At 38.9% G+C, this 23012-nt stretch overlaps 1 protein-coding gene and 1 long non-coding RNA gene across 8 annotated transcripts in view; both read left to right on the top strand.

The window, feature by feature from the left end:
- Positions 1–7049: 7049 nt before the first annotated feature.
- Positions 7050–9280, top strand: LOC148741642 (uncharacterized). The gene is made up of 2 exons (XR_015994894.1): positions 7050–7181; positions 8917–9280. It is a non-coding gene; the product is annotated as an uncharacterized LOC148741642 (long non-coding RNA).
- A 1723-nt stretch (positions 9281–11003) lies between these two features.
- Positions 11004–23012, top strand: part of LOC111342094 (zinc finger MIZ domain-containing protein 1) — a 36666-nt gene continuing 24657 nt past the window's right edge. For 3 of the 7 annotated variants that reach the window (XM_022949136.2, XM_022949135.2, XM_022949134.2), the window contains exon 1: positions 21343–21604. Coding sequence is in view for 1 of the 7 variants with exons in the window: in XM_022949137.2 (XP_022804872.2) it covers positions 17302–17350 (49 nt within the window). In the remaining 6 variants the exon portion in view is untranslated. Of the gene's footprint in view, positions 11139–17281; positions 17351–21342; positions 21605–23012 lie in introns of those variants that run through there. The other 4 variants (XM_022949137.2, XM_022949133.2, XM_022949131.2 and 1 more) reach the window with 4 other exon arrangements.

Here is a 23012-nt window from a genome sequence, read left to right as displayed (position 1 = left end):
TACTTGTATTTTGTCAAACCAACGAGGTGAAATGGTTAACTACTTTGATTGGAGCTCGGACTATAAGCAAACAATCTCTTCCAGTTTCTGCGCGTGATGATACAAACAAACCAAGTTTGTCTAGAACAAATACACCATAACGACGCGACTGAAACAAATTCTAAGGTCTTCTGTTTGTCCATTTTCACTGTGGTTTGTCTTTATGTTTAACTTCGTACACGAAAGGAAAGTAAACTTGCTAGAGTCAACGTACCAAAAATGAAGATCAGTGGCGAAGCTTATGGGAGGGGAGGGGAGTAGACCTTAAAGCAAGGCTGTGCGACAGAGCATACTTTTCGTTTTTAGTTAAAGCCATGATATCATTGCTCTTTAACTGAAGTCTCCTCTAGTGCAAACCTAGAAAGAGGAAATCCCCGTTTCTTTGCTGTGGAGAATAGCCGTCCGTCCGTTTTCATCTTCTTGCAATGAAACTTTCAAATTAATTAGTCATCTTCTGATGCAGAGCGAATGTTTTTAAATTTTTTTTTATTTTACACAGCGTTTATATTCATCGGTTCATTTTCAGCGGCAAATTCAAAATTTTTTCATTTATTGTTATCAATAAATAAGTAACTAACATCTCCCCGGCATGTATCAGCTTAAATCGTGAATAGCGAGCAAGAAAAATGTGTTTGTGTCGGCCGCTCAAATTAACTCACAAGTAGCGTAACAGTCACGATTACCTTGAACTTTAGATATATGTTCAATGATACTAAAGTATTATCGTTTGTCTCACGATGTGGTCACTTATGATACCTGTTATGTGAATCGAGAGGTTTGGACTGCATACGGCTAGTATTCATCAGGCGATAAGGTCCATCAGAAGGTGAAGACTAGCCTGAGTACATTTCGTTTCGACTGCACATTGTGCAGTCGAAACTTCGCCGCGATTCACATCATAAGTGAACACATCGTGAGACAAGCAATATAATACCTTATCACTATCGTATTTTACCACGCTGAAAAAGCACAACCTTTTATATGCTTACTTTAACCACTAAACCGAGATACAAAATGGCTATTTTCTCAGTACAGCCAACTCGTATTCATTTTCCTTTTTTTTTTCAACTGTTCACTAGAGAAGAAGCGTTGCATTCACGAAGTTGAAAAAATATTACAAGCTTTAAAACGAAGGAGTCCGAGTCATTGTTTTTAAAATTGGACTTTTAAAAGTATGCTTCTACGAAGTTTTAGCTGACAGTCTCCTAACTGTTGCACACCAAAAATGTTTAACCAAATACAGAGAAGTTGCATTATAAATTACTGTGAACGGCCCTGTTTTGAAGTTACGGCATGAAGTGACTGAAAAAGCTTACTTCTATGCAGGAAGATGCCTTTGACACGGTTATGATAATAGTTACAGTCTTTATACAGGAGATAGCCTCACTCACAGGCGGTTTTCAGGCGAGTATTGTTTTTAAACACTAAAAACTAAAATAAAAAAACTAAAAACTGATAATAACTACAGCCAAAAACTGCACAGTACCTGGAGGGAGTCCATTAACTTGGCATAAAGACGAATAGGACAACGCTGCGTCATCAGCAAATAAGGCCATAGATACCTACGTCAAGGACTTTTGAATATCATTAATGTACACAAAAAACAATAAGGGCCCTTGTATGGACCCCTGAGGCACGCCAACGGTTACTCGCCGAGTGCTAGAAAGATATCGACCCTTTTCAGTCATTTGGCAACGAGAAGTTCGATAAGATTGAAACCAGTTTAATGTTATTCCGGACACACGGCACCGATAGTCTTAAGTTTTGAAATTAGTATTTTATGGTCCACGGTATCGAATGCCTTTTTCAAGTCGAAGTAAACGACTCTTGTGAACTTGCCTTTGTCCATGTTAATAGGTAAATCATCAGTAAACTGACACAGGGCAGGCAGTAGCAGTGGAGCGACTGTTCATCAAATAGTAAATTATTTTGTTTCGTTTAAACAAGGCCCTAATCTTTTTACACTCAACGTGTCCGGAAAGATTTTCGTCCGAAAAGACATGTTAATTAGGTAAGTCAAAGGTGGGGCAATAACAGCCGACGGGTCAGGAAGCATACGAGCACTTATGTTGTCCAAAGCTTGTTCGTACAGGCATGTTCATCTCCTACAACAATATTTCGCTATTTTGCTTATTTTCGTAAAAGAGAGGGTAGGGCATTAAATGCCTTGCAGGTGCGAGTTCTTATACACTTTGTACACGAACAAATCTAAGTCTAGTCCAAGTTCCTTCTCGACTTATCTGGCATAATGAGGATCGCATACACACATTATGTTAATATTTCCATCGTTAGTAACTAAGCCTTAATCCCCACAGCCAACTCAAACCACAGCCGCCGCATCCCCGGCAACCACAGCCACCACATCCCCACAAGCATCCTCCACAACCACCACATCCTCCACAACCACCGCATCCTCCACAACACAACACACAGGCACCTCCTTCGAGAACGTACTTCACATATGAGTTAGTTGGTATAGTGCTTGCTTAAAACCCTGCCGCAACCACAAGTTTTAGTTTTTCGTCCTTAATTATTCCTGGATTGTAAAAGTAGCATCTCTGGTTTGGCGCAATTGCTGATGGCATCACGTATCGGACGGTCGTTCCCTTCGGAGCGTTAGGCTGACACAAAAGATGAAGAACGGCTACAGATTGAGAGAATCCAAGAGCGATGCTTTCTGATACAGCGCTTACAGTTGATGGAAAAGAGATAACTCCAGTCTGAAGGTTGGCTTGGATTATCTCTTTTTCACAGAGATTTATATAGAAGGTTTCTTCTCATTTTTGTACTTTTTTCTTCTCATGTGCTCCGGACAACGAGTCTTTGCACCCTGTTATTAGCATTGCTCTTTCTCCTCCAAACTCGTCCCAAGTACAACAAAGAGGGAAATTGTTAACTTGCTCCTTCGTCGGAAGCAAATTTTCGCGAAGAAGGTGTGCCATGCTCACAACATCACCGACGTGGTTCATGACTGCGACGGAGGAAAACAGCAACTCAGTCGAATAACGGACTGACGTCGAATATCGGACTCAACGACATTCAGTCACTAGAAGCGAGGGTTTAGTTCAAAGAAAGTTATAATGCAAATGGGGGGGGGGGGTGGTAGTGTGGATGGAACTATTAGCATCATGATTTCGGTGATTCAGATTTTGTGTATTTCCAAGCATCTAAAACACGCGCCGAGAGACCCGAGAGAACCAGAAGAAAAAAAAAAATCTTAAAAGTTCTGTCTTCAGATAAAAACAGCCCAAATAGGACTGACTACCCAAGAGAGAGAGAACCCCTTTAAAAAAAAAGCAAAAAATAGAGAAGTCCTTCAGACAAGGACTGGCTACTTAAGAGAGAAAGAAGAGGGAAAAATGAATGAAAGGATCTGCCTTCAGATGAGAACAGCCCACATAGGACTGACTAACCAGAAGAGAAAGAGGTTTCATAGAACTTCCATCTAACTATCATAAATGTATTTCTTTTTCTTTTTGTTTCGATGGCATACAAAATTCAGACATCATGGGCTAGAGGAATCTTTCGTAGCAGCGACATCTATTACGCGTCATGATGCAGCTCCAAACAAAAAATCATCGGGCCAAAAGCTCTTGTTAACATCGAACTAGTCAAGCCAATAGGAAGTATTTCCGTCGCGAAGTAATACATAAGAAAGGCCTTAGTGTAAAGAAATGAAAGACACCCCCTTGTTGCATTGACAGTCGAGTACACCTGTACCTTTGTACTGTTATTTCATTGGATTAACCGAAGCCAACCACCTCTCTCTCTCTCTCTCTCTCTCTCTCTCTCTCTCTCTCTCTCTCTCTCTCTCTCTCTCACTTGATAACTAAGCTCTCTCGCTTTATAATGACGAGCCTTTAAGTCATTTCACGCCTCCCACGTCGAAATTACGTTCTTGAGCAAAGCTCGTCGTTGGCTTTTAGTTCTGGACTCAGAAAATAACAAAGCAGTAGATTTCACTACTAAACATACTGACTGTATTCCATTGGTCTTCTCTCGAGAATTCCTTGTTTAGTAGTGTCCATGAAAGGAACAGAGCACACCTTCTGATTGCGTTTTTAACGTGCGGACCAACATATAAGTTTGGATAATCATCAACGAGCTTCAAGAACTGGCGGCGTTCAGCAAGGGCAGCTTCCACAAGATCAAGAACGAATTGAAACTCAGGACGGTACATCACGACTTGTAATTACTATGAAGCAATACTAGACATGGAGAAAATTCGAAAAAAAATAGTCGTTACTCAATATGCGAGAGTACACGAAGTTCTTATACCGATTCGCCTATGATTACTCCTACATGCCATGCAACAAAAAATAGCGTGATATTTAAATGAGCAACGAGAACAATGATAGCTAACCTTTGTCTCTGCTCTAGAAGCTGGGGCGGATCCAGGATCTCGTCAAGGGGGGTTCGGAGAATTGTTCCCCTTCTGAGGGGTTCAAGATTTTGAAAATTAGGTCTTCGGTAACATGATTTCCAGCGTTCTGAGGAAAAATTTAGGGGATTCGACCGAACTACCCGAACCACCCCTGGTTCCGCCCTAGATAAGGAAGTAAACTACTCTAAACCACAATTACAAATGATGTCTAGCTATCTGCAAAATAACACAAAGCTAAGAGGATTGTGCTTTTTTTTTTTTCTACAAATAATCCAGGCCCTCCATAACCATCTGCGTGGTGACTTTCTTCTGCCAAGCTTTGACCGCCTTTTATCAAAGTCGCAATGAGCCGAAGAGTCATATTTCAGTGTATGTATTCCTCATTACCTTGGCAATTACGCGTTGACTCAATCTTGCTGATTGGCCGGAACTATATGCTATATGCGCCCAATGAAATCTCATTTACCGCAAGAAGCAAATTTACGGCCAAGAAGCAAAACGAAGCGAATACACACTGTGACTACAGTCGTCAGTAGTGGCGAGCCCACGCGGTTTCCGTCTTGATCTAAGAAACAGATCACGTGATATTAGCATTTTAAGTTGCTGTATTGATTCTTAACACACTTGCTAAATAACGCGCTCCCCCCATTAAAAGAGGGCCTAAGCTAAATGACATGTCCCCCTCCCATATTGGCAGTCCCCACAAATTCCCGCAACCACTGAACCTTGCGGAGTAGAAGGCTCACTAAGTTATCGTTGGTCACGCTTGTCTGCATGGATAATTTTAGTGTTCTCACAGTCAACGTTTGCGTGAGTTTCTTCTTTCCGACAACGACCACTCAATATAGATTTATGCTGTTATCTACTTTTCCAGCGTCTTCAGAAATTTCGGCTAGCAGTTGGTCTTTCTTACAATCCAAACATTTCCCATATTTCGTAGCAGTTCGTGTAGTTGCAGCAGCGGGACAAGTTCGATTTGGATTCTACCATCTGTGGCTGTGAGACATTTATCATGTGACAAGAGAGAGTGGAGTTATCATCTCTTGTTTGTGATGATTAAGCAATGCATCTTGTGGCTGTGTAGTGGAGTACCGATAAGACGCCATTATATAACCCTCCTACTGTAGAAAAAAAAAAAGTTACCTGCCCCTCCCCCAAGAGTGTCGCGTGACTAATGCGTGAACTAATGGCGGACGGATTATTTGTTCCGATAAACATGATTTCCTCAACGTGAACACGACTCCAACACGATCACACGCAACTCAGATCACTAAGCTATGTTTATCCTCTTCCCCTAACAATTAACTGGCAATTTTCTCCAAATTATTGTTATCCACACCAACCAGCCTGATTATTGCTGGATTATGACGGAGGGGCGAAGTGAAATCATATCAAATGAAACATGACGCCGGACTGTAGACAAACAAAACCATGAGCTGAAAAGATAATCTTAGATCTTCCTAGTCTTTGTAGCTTAGTTCATGGCGTGAGGGAAATGTAAACAGCGTTTGAAAAAAAAAAAATCGCCAAGGCTACCTTATAACAAGTTTTTTTTTTTCTTGCTGATTATGTTTCTCTCACGCGATGAACTGCTCGTAATCTGTTGGAACGGAAATAATGACATTTTATTTACTTAAAATTTATGAGTATATTATTTTCCCTAAAATTCGTGACAAAGGGTGAAGTTATAACGACTTCTGAAACTTTGTTGATAAGTGCTTCACATGTCCGTATCAGTCTCTTAATCGAAAAACTTTGTGTCAGTAATGAAATCTCCAGTTTAGTTAGCATCGTCTATGCCAGAAAGAAAGCTGAAACATGCGACTTCCTTTACATTAAATTATCTTGATTGTGTAACAGAAAATTACCAAAGAGATATCACATTTGGCAAAGATCATCTTTGTAAAATGGTCAAGCAAAGTTTTGACCATTTTACACCAAGACAAAACTATTGAAAAGCGTTAGACGTGAGCCAAATGTTAGATGTTAAGTAATAATAATGGCTAAATAACGGCATTGGATTCTATTTCATCCAGCTAGTTATCCTCCAAATTGAGCAAAATCAATTATTTCTTACTTGAAAGCCTTCACCAGTCGTTACACTTGTCATATTGTGGTTGGGAATACTCCGTTTTTGCGTCCCTCTTTTCTTGCGGAATTTCTTGGAACATCGAGAGCTTTCGGTAGTTCCGGAAAGTTGAAACTACTGACAAATACTGACGTACGGTATATAAGATGCTGCATGTACTAAGAAAACATCTGGCGAGCCAAATGCCTCCACAGGTTAAGCTTGGTTTTATTTCTTTAATGGCTTCTAAGGTAATCAACTTATCAGTGTTAAAAATGCCCTGTTTCGTGTTCTTTGGGTAATCCTATCGCGCTATTACACCTGACAACAACAACGAAAGCTTCTCAAGTTTAATTTGAACCAGAAAAATAAAAATCACAATGAAAAGGCTCAAGTTGAGTTGCCAGCGCATTTCATTGGCTTTCACAGATATTCCAAGCTTCGTATGTCCCCCGGGAGTCACGCGAACAACCAAACAGGAAATGATGTCGATGCTCATTTGATGTTGCTCAAAACATACAATCTGCGCCGCACCGCTGAGCCATGGCGAACAATCATCGTTAAAGGCCTTGGCTTTCTTTACGTTTCTTTACCACTCTTGTGTAATTTTATTCACGGTGTAGCCGACCACGTGGTCTTCAACGAGCTAAGGTCCTTTGCCTAAAGGCAGGGTAGATCCAGTGACTATAGGTGAGTTACTAAGAGTTAATATTCGCTGATCTCTATACACGGAGCACGGTAACACCCCCGGTGAAACGCGCCTGTCCAATAAGGCTATAGATTACACTTGCTCGCTACTAATGCTTGACTTCAGTTCATTCCTAGATATCAGTCAGAGAATGTAAAAAAACAACGGATCTTTCGCCTCATTGCTTTGAAGTTTATTTCGCATAGAACACCAGGTTAAAATATTCCCGCCCCTTATGGGTCACCGAGCCGTTTTCTTACAAGTGGGTAAACCTCGCTTCAAAATAAATCGCGCGAAACGCCTTATTTTGATAAGAAACCCTTTAAATGTCTCCAAATCAATTAAAAAGTGCGACAGTGCGGTTGGAAAACCATTAGAGACTTGATCTATTGAAAAGGGGTATTTAATCATTGAGATCGGTAATGTTTGTGATGGTGTTGTTTGCTTTGAATATTAACGTAAGGACAAATAAGCTGGTAATTTATTAGTACAAATTACGATGCGCACTGCAGATTTTTGCGCATAAACATCGGCCACATTTGTTTTACTAGCTCTCCATGAATTACCTGTTTCTGAATTAGACAGTACTTGGAATCGAGCGCCGGTAAAATTGGGTTATCGGGCAAACTGGAGACCAAAGAGGGAGGCAATTATTATCCGAGAGAGTGAATGACAGATTTTAACGTCAGTAAAGTAGAGATTTGGAGGATAGATAACCGTTCTTTAAAACATTAAGAACGGCTTGCCTTAAAAACCAACGCAAATCTTTTCCAGAAGTAAAACGCTACCTCGTAACTTTCAATCGGCTAATGAATTCACCGTTATCAGCGATGTTTCAATCTGTATATCTCTTGCTTGTCGAATTCCACCGGAAATGAGCTTTCATTTTGTCCATCACAACGGGAATTAAGGTTTTAAGTCGACCACTCTTTCAGCGAATCGTTCCGCGCTTAGTGCACTATTGCCTTGCGAAGCGCAAATTTTAAAATTCAAGTTGACTTGATGACATCACTGACGTTCAATAATAAGTAATTAACAGGTTGTAATATTCAGTTTAGTCTGTTGCATGTTTTAATATAACCAGACATCTCTGTTTTATTGCAAATTTCGTCTGCTTCCTGAGAGCTTCCTGAAAGGAAATGCCAAGAAAGCTTGAAAACAATACGAGTAACCTGTTGCACACGTGATGTTTGACGTTACATCGCCTATCTCCATGGAGACTTGTAGTATTTTAACTAAAACGGAAGTTATTCTTGACCTAATTGCACTTTGCGTTTTCTCGCAAAAAGAACTTTTGTTGTGCTCCGCATAATTTGTTGCTATTTTGAACTCGATATACTACCGTTGGAGGGCGTTTAATTATGCCCGACGAAGTTACCGACCCGGAATCATTTGGACCACATTAATTAACTGATGACTTGTCCCTTGAAATCGGGTGAAAATACAGGCAATTATGAAAATAATACTTATTATTGCTGGGTGTCAAGGAAAACCACCAATCAAACACGCCACAACTGTTGCATTTGGCAGAAATGACGTAGGAATGTGCTCTTTGGTTCTTTCATATGATACGAATTAACCTTATTTCCCTCGCTTCTCTTGATATGTTCCGGGAAATCATTACGTTCCTTTGAAAGAGAGCTTGTTTTCCTTAGTCATGTGATGAAATCCTGCCAGTCAAAATTGTTAGACAACTAGATGGTTTGTAAAAAACTGCATATTATTGTTCCACTTCAGTGGTAAAGACACTATTCACACTGACAACATGGTCTTACCATCTTTCTCCCCTTGATATCGTTATGTCACCCCACTGGTCACCCCACTGGTCACTCCACTGGTCACCCCACTGGTCACCCCACTGCATTTGATTACAAAAAGAAGGAGCAGGCCAGGATCTCATCTTACAACTTGTTTCGTCTGAGACAAACAGATTATCCGCAAAGATCAGCAAGTGCATTCGAAGTGAAACTACGATTAGAGTCCTAATCACTGGTTCGCTCGCGAAAACTTTTCGGTCGCACGCCAGTCTGATTTTCGGACTTCTGTAAACTCATGTTTTTCTTGAAAGTCAAAGTACAAATAAAATACATTTATTGATGGATATTTTCTGTCCAATACGCCACAACCTAGCTCAGTATCAAGCTGCATTCTACTTTCTAAGACTGTGTAAGAGTTAAGGGACATGGGTCTGTTGATATTTAGATAAATCTTTCGTGCTGGTTGCTCTTCATTTACTCGAGGTAATAGTTTCTCAGAGAAAACTACAGTAAACATAACCGATTGTTGAAGAACTGTCCAACGCGCACAAATGGATTACTAGTTGGGTTAGGAGTTTTTCGGGGGCAGTAACGCTTTGTAAATTGTGAGGCAAATGTTAAAATAAAGCATGCTTGAGAGGCTTACATTTTTGTTACCTAACACCAAAACAATATACATAGTTTTTTTTCCATGAAATAAGACTTGCTTTAGACTTCAGGCCGGCAGTCGCTCCTTTACAGCGAAGTCTGTGTCGTGTGAATTAAAAAATCAGAGCAAAAAAAATTGATTTAAGCGCGCTCCGCAGAACATTTTGTGCGCTTCATTCCCGTAGTTCGGCGCGGCGCGCTAATATCAATTCTCTCTCTCTCTTTTTTTTTTTTTTTTTTTTTTTTTCTATCACTGACTTTTTCTTGGTCGCGCGACGGGACTGCTCTTAGTCTATCTTTGGGCAAGAAGATGAAACAAATCATATGTCGTTAAACTGATTAACGACATATGTCTTGAGGGATGTGCTGGATGATATTGTAATTACTGTTAAATGAATAACGAAAGTTGTCACTGCGATAATTTATTGCTTCTCCGAGAAAGGATGACGGAGAAAAAGTGCATTGGTTTTGAAACCCGAGTTCAGATAACTAACAAATGGCAAAGAAATTTTATGTTATCTGCTGATGAGAAGGTGGTGTTTTAAATCCAAAATGTTATTCTTTAGTTGATAACTTGTCTAATTCTCATTGCCCACTCATAGGCGAATGTACAAGCATCTTTGAGGAGAGTTCGAGTGCTCATCACTTTTGCTAGTGATACTGTACACCTCAAAGACAACTTGACCAGAAGTAACCGCTTCCACACAAATTACATAGATCTGCTGAACTCTGAAAAAGCTCAAGGAAACAAAACCCTCAAAAAAAATTCCAACTGGTTGAATATCGTGTGAAAATGAAAGTTCACCTGATATTGAGTATCAGTAGATTTTCACCACCTATTTTGACGATGTACCGTTTCACGTCATACAAGTGATATTCAATTAACTGTTTTGTACGGATTATTATAATTTTTTTTTGTACCTCTCTCGATTAAGGTAAGCTCTGGGGAACAGAATGAGAACAGATAAACAATACGGGAAAGTTAAAAAGTTAACAAGGTGGAAAGAATTCAAGTAATTGTTTAAGTGCTTTGTAATTAGCCTCTTTGTGCATGTGAAAATTGAAATCGAATAGAAAAATTCATGTCTTCTTGTTGAGATCATTCAATCGACGGATTCTTTCTTCGTACCTTCGAGTTGAAACATTTCAAGCGTAATTTTTTGTGATGAAATGACATTCAAGCCATATCGTGTAAGTAGGAAAAGAGTCACTGTGTAGCTTTTCGTTGTACCAAAATCTCGCCTCATTAACATCAAGGCGAAGATTGCTCGATTACAATCGCTGTCACAATATCAGCTAAGCGTTGATTCTTTAGCTTTTGAAAAACCTTGAAAGCCTATTTGATTAAGGGCTTTGTTCATTGGCCGCAGCGGTCGCATTTGTGAGTGGTGGCTTCTAAACAAAAGGTATGCCTTGTGTATTAGCGCAGAAATCAAATGTTTGGTATCCACCTGAGGGGAGGAGAACTTTGATTTTGTGTGGTTATTACAAGATTAATATGGTCGTTGTCGCAGCTGATCGATGTCTTTGAATCACTTGGAAAGCACGCAAGAGGTAACTTAATGTAAGCCCTGATACCCCAACATGTACTTAACGACGTGAATCGAATTCGATGTCAATTCGACATTAACTCAACTCCAACCTGTGAAAGCTTGTTTACGTTCTCCTAATATTGTTGTAGTCAACTAACATAGTTGGTTAGATCTTGAAGAGATTGTGTGTTTTGAATCTTAACCGACCGCTATCGTTTCTGCGTAATTATGTATGTTTTGTTTCAGTATGGGCCCAAGGAATACTAAAACGTTTTACAATCGTGTCGTGAATCGAATTGGCACCGACTCTCGTAAATTTTCTAAATAGAACACTAACGTACCAAATCTTTAAGGCTTACGTTGGAATAAATCTTCGCTCTGTCCACGCTACTGGCTTGGACTTGTTGAAAGTGTGTCAAGAAAAGGACCATTTCGTAGAGTGGGAAGTTTTATTTCGTCGTGTTTTTATGGAGCGTATTTCAACCAAATCGTTAATTTACCTATGCGCATTACTCTGGCAAAGCCAGGTTGTCGCTTTAGTCAGTTGTGAACAATGGCCTATTTCCTGTTCGCATATTTAATAAGCGACTTTTCAAAGTCTTTTACTTTATGCATAATTCAATACAGTCAACCAATTTTTATCCTTTTCAAAGTGTATAACAGGGGTGTTTCATGACTTTTAATTCAATGGACACGGACTGTAACCTAACTTTTTTGGATTAAAACGTGGTCTTCCTCTTCGCTCATTCTACTCTTGTGTATTCATGAGACTTAAAGGAATATTTGACAGAAAATTGACCTTCAATTTCCATAACAGTTGAACGTTAAGAAAGACACTGAGTCATAGTGGTACGGAGTAAGTCTACTGAATTCGAATATTTTTGTTCCTTGTTCGGTGCTACGATCGAGCCTCGACTTTAACACAGGTTTTAACTTAAGGATGGTTCCGTTGATTTTCCCCTAGTTTTCAACCATGGAATTTGTTTCGCTTATTTGTTCATTGAGCAGTAGATTGTCTTTTTTGAGAGGAGTGGAAAACTTGATGAGAGGGTCACTCTTCGGTTTTCGCACCTTCGCAAGCACAAGCTCTTCATTAATGTTTCCCAACTTCAATTTCATATCAAAGACATAATGACAGAAAAACACCTACGCAAATACCGTTTTAAGAGAAATACACCTACTAGACCTCGGCATGTTTTTGCTAACCACTCAACCTGCTTAATACGACTCTTTCTTGAGCTTTTTTTTTTTCATTACAGTTAAATGTTATGCACTGTTGTGCATGGCTCAAGGCGCCATTTCTCCTCTGGTGGCTTGCATCCGTCAGAATAAGTGAAATCAAAGTGCCTGGTTATTTTCCACTCTGTCATCGTGAAATAGGCTTCTTCTTTGTTTCCCTTCTGTATTCAGTTTCAGGAGAAATTGGCGAGTTAATTTTGACAGAGTGCCTTTAAGTTATTCGTAGCCACTCAGTACTGCTGAGCGACTAAGTCCGCAACATTTTCCCATGCAAATAGCTCATATCACTGAATGCGAAGGGTCAAAATTTGACAGAATTTAGTGGTAAATTTACTTTCTAAGGAGAAGGAACAATGCGGTGATCTTAGCCTCAGTCTTTCCTGTTGTTTATGATCAATATTATCTTTCACGTAGACTTAAGGAGTGTTTAATCCTCGGAGACACAGGAAAAAAAAGTGAAGCACAAAGTTTGATGTGGCATTTAAACATCTGAGCATCAGTTGTTATGAATACAAGCACACTACACAAGCAGCCAGCCTAAAGAAAAAGCAGAGGGCGAGACTCTTTTGGTCAGCGTTATCTGTTGTAACCCATCACACCCTTTTAACAAGATTAATACGATGCGCTGGACTTGCTCCTTTATGTGTACATATCTTTGTGAGGACACAAAGTCATACTTGGTTGAAGACCACTTCCTTGTCTCTTCGTTTACCGTAAGGTATAGCTTCCAGATATAGATACGCTTTGATGACGACGGAAAGAAACAGCGAATCAGTTCTTTCATACATATTCGTCTACACAGACACCCTACGATCGCGCGCTTTCGAATATTCTTGAAAATGGTTGTTCAGAACTCATGCTCAGTACAAACTGCACTTTACAAGTGGGAGCATTTGTTTGGCCTTGTTTGTTCACGAAACTCTCCTCTTTGCGCAAAATCAGAAGATCTACAGCTTTTTGAATGGGAGAACCAATTTTGACTTAAGAAACAAGCGAGGGGCTGAATAAATGAAGGAATAAAATAGGTAAACGAGGGTGGATATTATTACTTTGTTTACAACATTTCACAACAAATCCAGCTTTCAATTAAGATAGAAATTAGCATAACGCAGTAAGTCTCTAATAGGATGTCTGCAAGAATGATATTAAAAACGAGAAAAAAAACGTTAGCGAGAATTAAAGTTCAACAATCAAATGGCTCTTTGAAGTGGAGGAAGGTACTTGTTTACTACCAGCAAATGGCACGGAATGAGGTGCTGGCCGGCAGATGCCTAAGAACTAAGCTAGAAGTACTTTAAGCTTACAACTATGCTCCTGAAAAGTTTCAACACAGAATTTTAGATGTGCCCTAACTAAATGATAATACCGTTTTCTGCTATCAGTGGATCGCTCGCTCACATGACGACCAAATCAGATAAACTTCAAAGAGGTTTAAGCGTATTTCTTACTTAGCGACCACGTCATAATCAGATCACTAGTAACAACGACAACTCAAGTCCTTGTTGTTACTCTCTTGAAGATGGATTTTGTGTCACGAATGATTTTCTTTTCCACGAGATTTTTGGTAATCTTTAATATTTGAAGGTGTTTTTACTCCCGAATTAAATGTTATCGATGTGTTATTGACCTACATCCTGTATGATAAAGTCAACGCTTGCGATCTTATATATTTCATCACTAAAGCTAACTCATTTTTCAATCCGAGTTATTTCCACATGTTACAAGTGACTTCAGCCAGACTATTCTGGAAACATGAAAGAATGTATTGTTATTAAAAAAATTCTTTGGGTGCCAATTTTCAGGACGATAATAAGATTTGTGTTTGCTTAGAAATTTACTTCAGTAAATAGAACCATTGTCTTTTTAAAAAATTATTTTTCCAAAAGTTAGAGTTTTTTTGCTCCTGCAATTTGCTGGTTTTTATAAGAAAAGTTGTCAAACTTAAAGGTCGTACGGTCAAGCGACTGATTTTCTGGTTAGTAGCAACCCTTAAGTAGCGTATATATCCCGCCCACCTCATATCCCGAGAAAAAGAAAACAACAGCTTCTTTTCAAATGCATAAAAAATCAAGACGTTGTTAGCCGCTTTGCCATTCGCTGTTTGTACCAACTGTCCCTTTTTATGCAAATAAAGGGGGCGTCGCAAAAACATGAATTATACGAAGCCAAGATAGATTCGCTTTCTCATTGTATCCAGATGATCACAGAGTTCTTCACAGCTGTACGCGCGATCTACGAGTGACCAGGGCTTGTCAACGATAAAGGTTATCGCTCAATTTTTCAAGTTGTAAAATACAACAGCAAATTATAGCGTCTGCGCCTACGGAGCAGGTTATTTTTTACGAGTTATCCAATCGCACCTCTTCCAAGGTATGGATCCCGTCCACCAGAAAGGCACAAGTTTGTTGTTTAATGTACACTAGTTTGTAATGATAGCTTCCTTAATTTTCAGTTACTCTGTCGTCAGGGAAATGTAAACACTGTTAGTGTGAAAACCAACCTAAGCGCGCCACGACAAATTGCGAAATTCATGATCCAATCCTAACACTATAGTATTGCTTGTGCAGTTACTAGGCTACGCGTTCTTGGCAAAGGAATAAACTGTAATGCTTTGTTTCATTTTTTCTTAGAAATAGCAACCTTTGTACGTGGTTCTCACAAACGTTGCGATATTTGACGATCACACTTGCATTTGTGATAATTTGTATTTTTTTTGTTAGAATTTAGAATCTTAAAGGTGTCGCTTGGCAATCTGGTTTTGTGGTAGTGGGATTTTTATTACGTTTTTACCTTTTTCACGAAAAGTAAATAATTTGTGTTGTCAGTGATAATAGCTCTTTTGAATACACTATAAATCACCTTCTTCAAAATTATATGTTTAGGTAAACTGAAATTATAGATAATTCAGCAAGGCTAGAAACTTCAAAACGCCAATGTGAAAGCCTCTTCGGTTGCGTCACTACAGGAAAATAAGGCAGCTTTGCCGGCATCAAATCATCAACGGCCACGGGGTCAGCCGCTGCTCCCGAAAGCATAACCGCTTTTTTTTTTTTTAAATTCTTTTATTTTTCCGACTAGTATACAATTATTTTTTTAAATAAGATATGGTTACCTTCTCACTATAGGAAACATTGGTAAACCACATAAAAGATACTCAGTGCCCACGAGAAAACAAGTTTCAATATTAGCTTTCGAATAAGATCAAAACATTGAAGAAACCTATTGTGGTGTTACAATGTCAATCAAGCACGCGCTAAAAAAAAACTGTTTTCTGATTGGCTAAGAGACACAAATCACCCGCCTTCTTTTTAAAGATGAACGATTAGGGATAAGGAGCGCGTAAGAAAAAAAAATTGAAAAATGAATTCATTTTTTTGTGTGTGATTTGAATAAGTGAACCATTCATTAAATTAATGAATATTTTTTTCTTTTAGTCTACCCAGAAAGAAAAACATGTCTTATCTAAACGATTTGAAGAAAAAAATTGGCGTTATTTAGAGATTGTGCATTACTGGAGGCAAAATAAAAATTGTCTGGTAAGGTTACAAAATCAGTGGAAAATATATTGCGAAATTCGCAGATGTTTTGTTGTGAAAATTTGTTTATATTACTTAAACAATTATCTGAAGAATTTCAGATGCAAAACCTGCAAGGAAAATTTCTTTTCATCACACTTCTCATCTTGTGTTTACCCTGTTCTTGTTACCAAGATTAAAAGAAAGAGGCTTGCGGAAAAACGTTTATGGTATCTTCGCAAACTCCATGTTGTGAAACCAATATTTCTTTGCGGCTGGTATGATTTTTAAACAATGTTTCAATCAGAATAAACTTGCAGATCAAACTACAATTTCCTGCAGGGTTGTTTTCAGTCACTGTTAAGGGCAGCTGACAATTTTTGTTTGCCCTAAGAACCGCTGCTAAAAGAACAATAACTTACGACCGTCAGTGTTTTTACAGTTATCACCAGGAAATATAGTAAATTTTGTAGCGGGAACGTAAGCGTAATCTCAACTCCATTCGTCTGGCCGAAGTCTGCATGCACAGGTTTTTAACACGTTATTTTCTGTACCATCTTGAGTCTTGAAAGGGAATTTATCAGGATATTTTAGGTTATTTTGGTAATCGACAAGAATCTTTTTCCGATTATAATAAAACCTTAAATTAATGTTTACACCACAAGGGTAACACGAAACCACCTGAAAAACAGGAGAATGGTTAGATGTAGGAAAGATTTACATCGATTACAGATTAACGAACGAAAAATGAAGTCTTTTAATTTTAAGTTGTCCAGGCCGTGACCTAAGAACTGTACGTTACAAGAAGGTTCATGAATGTTTCTCTCCCCTCCAGTTAATGGTTTGGTATTACCCGCGCCTTTTAGCTTTAATGTTTACTCATGGAAGTGACCCGATCAAACGGCCTCCAGTGTGAATGTTAACATTCGGCGTTTTGCTGTTTAAGGCGAATAGCAAAGGCAGAATATCAATAATTTCCCCTCTGGCTCGTTCAGTTATCGCAATCCTCATTTACTATATTAATGAAGATCTAGAACGGGGTCAATTTCACTCAGTCGCTGTAGAAAATGAAATGAACGTTTCTGCAGCTTTCGACCAAAAAAACGCACAATCCACATTTTCCCGACATGAAGATTCCCTCTATGCAAAATTGTGGTCATAAAAAGTGATTGTTTAGTCAGGACACCTTATGTAGAACCGACTAGACTTCATGCAAAAACGTTAGTTTGCGGAATCGTGATTAAAAATTATCCTTCCAAAATAAAATAGCGAAAACGAAAAGTTTCAGCTGTTTTCAATAGCTAAATTGATGACATGTATGCATGAAAATTTTATGCCTTACCTGACAACCTAATCTATTTTTGAATTAATTAACATTAAAGATAAATTTTCAAATTTACTTTGTTTGTAGGTAGGTGAATTTCACTGCGGATGGAGCTTGAATACATAGATTTGGAAACCACCGGAATAGCCAGCGCAGGTAAGCCAACCAAAAGTAATGCTGAATCACTTCAAAGAAATTGACTGGCAATACGTTTCCCGCCGCATTAAAACGAAAGGCAATTTAAATATTCCGCTCGTGCGAGAGTCCAGGCATAGAAATAATCTTTATTGACTTGTCGCAAACCTCGGGGAGTGCTCGACAATGGACTTTCTAGGGAAGCAGAGAAAAGTGCTGTTGGAGATCGGTTAATTTTTTTTGCGAGATTTCACCCGAGGTGAACGTATTTAAATGCTAAGAAAGAGACTCTAGGGTTGTCTAATTATTCAGCGTTAGACACAAGCGGAGTTTGTCTGTAAATGAAATTCGTCGCAATTAACTTTCACCTGATATTGTATATTTTGTGTGCGTTATTTTGCTTTTCGCGTCAAAAGGCCATATCTTTCGCAACTCTTGCACGCAGGTTTCGCCTCCGTTTTTCTTGCGACCATAAAAATAATCATTCCCCCTAAATAAAACTATTCTGTATAAAAAACAAAATCGTTTTATGCGACTTACGAAGCAAGCATTAGAATTCAAGAATAGCGCCGCAAATGTGTTAGTTTGGCTATCTTGTTAGCGGGAAATTAGATTTGCCTAGTTGAAGACCAAAAAGTTACCTAACTCACGGGCACATTTTCTCGTCAAGAAAGTCTTTCACGGAGAAATTACCTACCGATAGCTTCGAAGGAAAGGTGCTTGAATCAATGGAGAGATCGCGAGGTGGGCCAATCGAGAAAATGTACTTTTATCCGGCTTCTTTATTTGTATTCTTTCTCTGATTTAAGATATTCAAGTTTACCATAAGGGAGTTTGCTCTTTACCTATATACATGGCTCATGGGTCTACTTGTGTGGATGGGGAGTTGTATCAAATTCTTTATTCATCGCCTGATTTACGTTTGCCAAGTTGGACAGAACACTCGAGAAAGGAAATTTTCGACGGTTGTCTTCTTAGGTAATGAGTTGTACAGAATTCATGTATAACTCCAGTAATTGATACACGATTACAGCTTTCTTTTTAAATATTTAAAGTTCTAAAGTTCTCTTTTTGAATACCGTTGATTGATAACTGAACAATAACAGTAGGTCTCGCATGGATGGATGTGATCTTTCTGACGACAATTTAAAATCTCTTTTTTTTTCTCCTTGATTCGCGCTGTGTCATATTGAAACAATATTAACGGAGTAACTTTTTAAAGGGATGTATCTCTAGGTTTTTCAACAAATCAATCTACGAGTGTTACCAACAGAAAAGGAAACTGTGTATATTTTGTCAGTTATTTTAATGGCAACGGGAAAAACGATCAGATCAGTTTTCAGTCTTAAAGCTATTCGCGCGCGCGGTCAAATGACGGAAGAATTGATGTCCTTTTACGCTGAAATTGTCAGCCAGTTTGATACCTTGAGTAAGATAAATCTCTAATTTGGATTCTTTCTCTTTTTTTACAAGTGATCTCTGCTCACCGTCACAATTAACACACACCAACAAACAAACAAACAAACAAACAAACAGCTTCAGATAGTTGTATGCATGGTGGGTATACTTACCAATTATGCCACACCTTCAGAGGCAACGTGTATGCAGGGCGCTGCAACCGTCTTAACGCGCCGGCCGTGACTTAATCGTGACATTGTACCGCCTACTTTCACAAACCTGAGCGCGTGAAGTCCTTTGGAGCAAAATTCCTTGGTAACATTCGTTTGACATTTACAAATGCAGGCGTATTGTAGATTGGACAATGAAGTAAATTCGTATTCTTTTCGTGCAACAAAACTGTGACGAAAATGTGTATACTGTATTTGCAGCGTACCCATCTCTTAAAGCCAATAATTCAAGAATCCAGCCTCTGTTTACCTTTTAGCAACACCTTGTTTGATTTATCTCCACTCTGTTTTTATTAATCCTGGGGATGGCTATTCACAATTTGAAAAAATTGTAATATTTAGCACGCAAATCTAGTAATTTATGTCTGTTTTAATTGTCAACAAGTCTGAACGGTGCCCAACGTCAGATAACGAACCCATTGAATACTACAAAATATTACTCCATTGTCTGAGAAGGCCATTTCATTTTACCCAACAAAGTCACGCCATTTTCAACTTACGAAAAGGTTCCCAATTGTCGTTGCGGTCCTACCGGTGAAAACTTGAGAGATGAATCGAAACTGGCTGACGGAGGAAACCAGCGAGGAGCCGGCAATTAAATGTTACGCCGGGCTTGCGCGCAGTTACGTTTGGTTCGAATGCCGACCCCACCTTGAAATGATTCGGACACTTGAAAATTCTCTTTCCTTCCGGTCACGTTAACGGATGAAAAAAAAATTAAAAATTAAATAGAATGAAGGAAAAAAAATGTACCTCATTAAATGAGGAACATGGCTTTTTAAATAAGACAAACAGCATACAGTTTTCATAGCTGTCTAAATGTTCGAAATTTCGTGCAATTTGTCTTAATTTTGGATCGGAAAGCCTTTGAGTTTATTCCTTATCGGGCCAAGTGTTTTGAACGCCTAGAGGCTTGCAAGGGCCAAGTGTTTTCAACGTCTAGAATCTTGCGATTAGAGCAACACTACCAGTTGTTTTTCATCGCATAATATTTTGTCGATTTTTAAGTTAATCACTCAATACACAAGTGTTTTTTGTTGTTTTCGCCAAGGTAATTCGAAGTAAAACGGCTATCGTGGTTGATTCATTTTAATTTTTTTTGTTATTAGACGCAGATTTATGCTTGCAGTTGGTCGTGTTTGGCTTAACGTGTTCTTGTTCATCTTTTTTCCAAAATTCAAAATAAAGAAATAACGGTTGCCAGAGAAAATATCACTGGCTTTCAATTGAAGATGAACAACTGCCGATGTCAGCTGTCACGAGTTTGTTTACTCGACTCACTCTCTTAGTTCTTTTGTCAACACGCATGACTCTTGGCACATATACACCTATTCCACCTCTTTCTATTTTGACTAAAAAGGGGGATCGCATGCTTCCTCATAAGTGTTTGCTCATCGAAACATTCGCGGTTTCTTAGAGATTGTCTCAAGAGATCTACAAAAGCGGATACTTACGTGTAGTAATATGTATGCCTTGACGTATACGTACGTGCACTTTGCATCCTGTTTTGTTGCTTTAGCTGAATCATGAAATAGTGTAGGAGATGCCATTCCCACGTATACTCAACCCTCCTCTGTTGCGTGATCATATCTATTTTAAAACGATGTCGATTTCATCGTATTACTGATTGATTTATCATTGATCCCAGTTATCTTTTCACAGCGGCGGGTTTGATCGTTGTTGTTCTAATTCTGTAACAGGGGTCTATAAGTATGTTTCGAGCTTTTGTATCAAGGGAAAGATATCTTTCATTTCGGAGATTAAGCTAAAAATAAACGAAGACTGTTTAGATATTTGCGTCAGTGTTACTCAGATACATTCAAGTTCGAGACAAATCCCTTTTACGTTTAGCGTGCGGTGTCGTCAAATCACTGTCACGCCAAAATGTGCGAAAATCAAAATTCGCATCACGCGTGTGTTGCTTTTATCATTCTAAAGCCACCACCGCCTCGTTCCATTGGATAGTGCGATTTCAACCTTTGTTCATCTCAATGGCCTCCTTGTTCACTATTGTTTATCAATCTGCATATATCTTGTCCAATGAGGACCACGTCACGTGTGGTCAATAAAAATAATGACGAAACAACGTCAACTTGTCACCACTTGTCCTATTTTTGAGATTCTCCCCCAAAATTCACGCTCGAGGTAGCGAAGAATTTCGTGCTCGTCCACTTTCAGGATCTCCTTTTACCTAAGCACGGCGTAATCTGGCCCTTATTACTTCTATTTTTGTGGTGTTTTACAAGTGTTCTAGGTGATTTGACCGGAAATTCTAAAGCGCGGGTGATTTCGTGTTGGCGGGTGATTGACAATGCGGTACATTTCAGGACGTGTTTGATTGGTGGATATCTGACATCCAATCACTTGGATTGCATGTGTGTCATTTACAATGAAACTTGGCTTTTTTGTCTGGAAAGCCTGACCGGGCGAAGCTCCTCGACGTTCTATATTGAACAAATTTAAAGGTTTCAAGCGTAGAGTTTGGCAATAATTGGACATTTTGTGTTCGGGATATAGCGGATAATAACGAGGGATCATTTTTCCAGAATGATGTGAATTATTTTGGGAAATAGGAACTTTGCTTTCGAAAGGATTTTACTCGAAAATTGGATTGAGACATTTCACCTACAACGTGATGTTTTACAACGTAAGTTTTCATTCTTCTTGTTTAATGTTCGATGATGTATAAGTTATCAGAGAATTTAAGTGAATAATTTATTGTATAGAGCTAGTTTCGAAAGGTTCTGGCGCTTTGAATTTCAAAGAGTTAGAACTGTGGTGTAATGTTGCGGGCTACAGCGGTCTTCGCTTCGACTTTCGCCAGCCGCGGCGCGGCTCGGCTTTGAACTTAAATTTGCCTCTTTGTAGTTATTTGGTAAAGTGCCTCTAAAAGCAGCTATAGCGGGTTTTATTGTAGCATTGTGAGGAGTTTCTGACCCGTGTATACCGTTAGGAAGACATATAAACATAGCGGTGACTCGTATTTAAAGAAAAGAATCCGGGATGAGTTAACGTTCCAACCTAACCATCTCGTGCATTTTGTTTGAGTGATCGCATCAAAATCACCATATATTTTGCTGTTTTAATTTCGCCACCCTTTCCTCAGAGAGTATATAAAAAAATTCGAGAGCCAATTGGTGACGTCTTAGCTTCAGTTGTGTCCTTAAGCCCATGTAAGACGGCACACACAGGATTTCAATTTGTCTTTGTGTTGGGTCAGGAGAGAGTTGTAAACAGTTCTCGCGGGGATCTATTAAAATGCATTGTGTTCGAAATGCTACACAAAATTTCCGAGTACCAAGGTTCGAATTGACTTTTCAATATTTCTCTTTGCACGCGTGATTAGTTTTCCTTCATTACCGAAATAGTCTTACTGCAGTCTTATTGAAGTTTAATATTGTGATCATGGATTCATAGTTTGCAATTTTCGCTGATACACAGGATGGCAGTAAGCTTACTTATCAAAATAGGCCATTGTGCCTACTGCTAGCAGCAGTTTATTGTAAAGAATCGTCATAAATGTACGAAAGACTAGGTTAAACTAAATTATTTAAAGAATTTTGTGGTTTCTAGTTGGGTTATCACTCTAAAGTAAGCTCGATTTTATGCTTAGGGATTTTAAATTACTGATCAAGCGTACCGCTTCTTATGCAAATATCGAGACTTTCCCTTGCTCCTACGAGAAAATGATTTTAGTATCGGCTATTTAATTTTAATTCGCTAATCATGTCCACTGCTCACTATCCACGACCTTTGCTAGCCTCTCGTCTCATTCCAGAGTGGAATAATGAGTAAACTTGCGGTACAAATAGTAAGGGAAAACGGTGCTGATAAAGGTAATCCTAATTTCATTTGCATCACCGACTTGCTTTTTTGCTAATTTGCATTTTTGCGAAGTGTGTCTATTGCGATTGCTGAAGTATTTGTTTTATCGTCAATATAAGGTCATCGGGAGTACAGCTTTCTTTGAAGACCTCTGTATTTTGATCCGTATTGCTCTCCAAGTTTTAAATTTCTGAGGAATAGTTGGGCTATTGTTTTCTGGTAAGCGATCG

Source organism: Stylophora pistillata, chromosome 1 (genome assembly GCF_964205215.1).
Source record: "Stylophora pistillata chromosome 1, jaStyPist1.2, whole genome shotgun sequence".
NCBI classification, from domain to species: domain Eukaryota; kingdom Metazoa; phylum Cnidaria; class Anthozoa; order Scleractinia; family Pocilloporidae; genus Stylophora; species Stylophora pistillata.
This window is presented reverse-complemented; position numbering and strand designations above follow the sequence as displayed.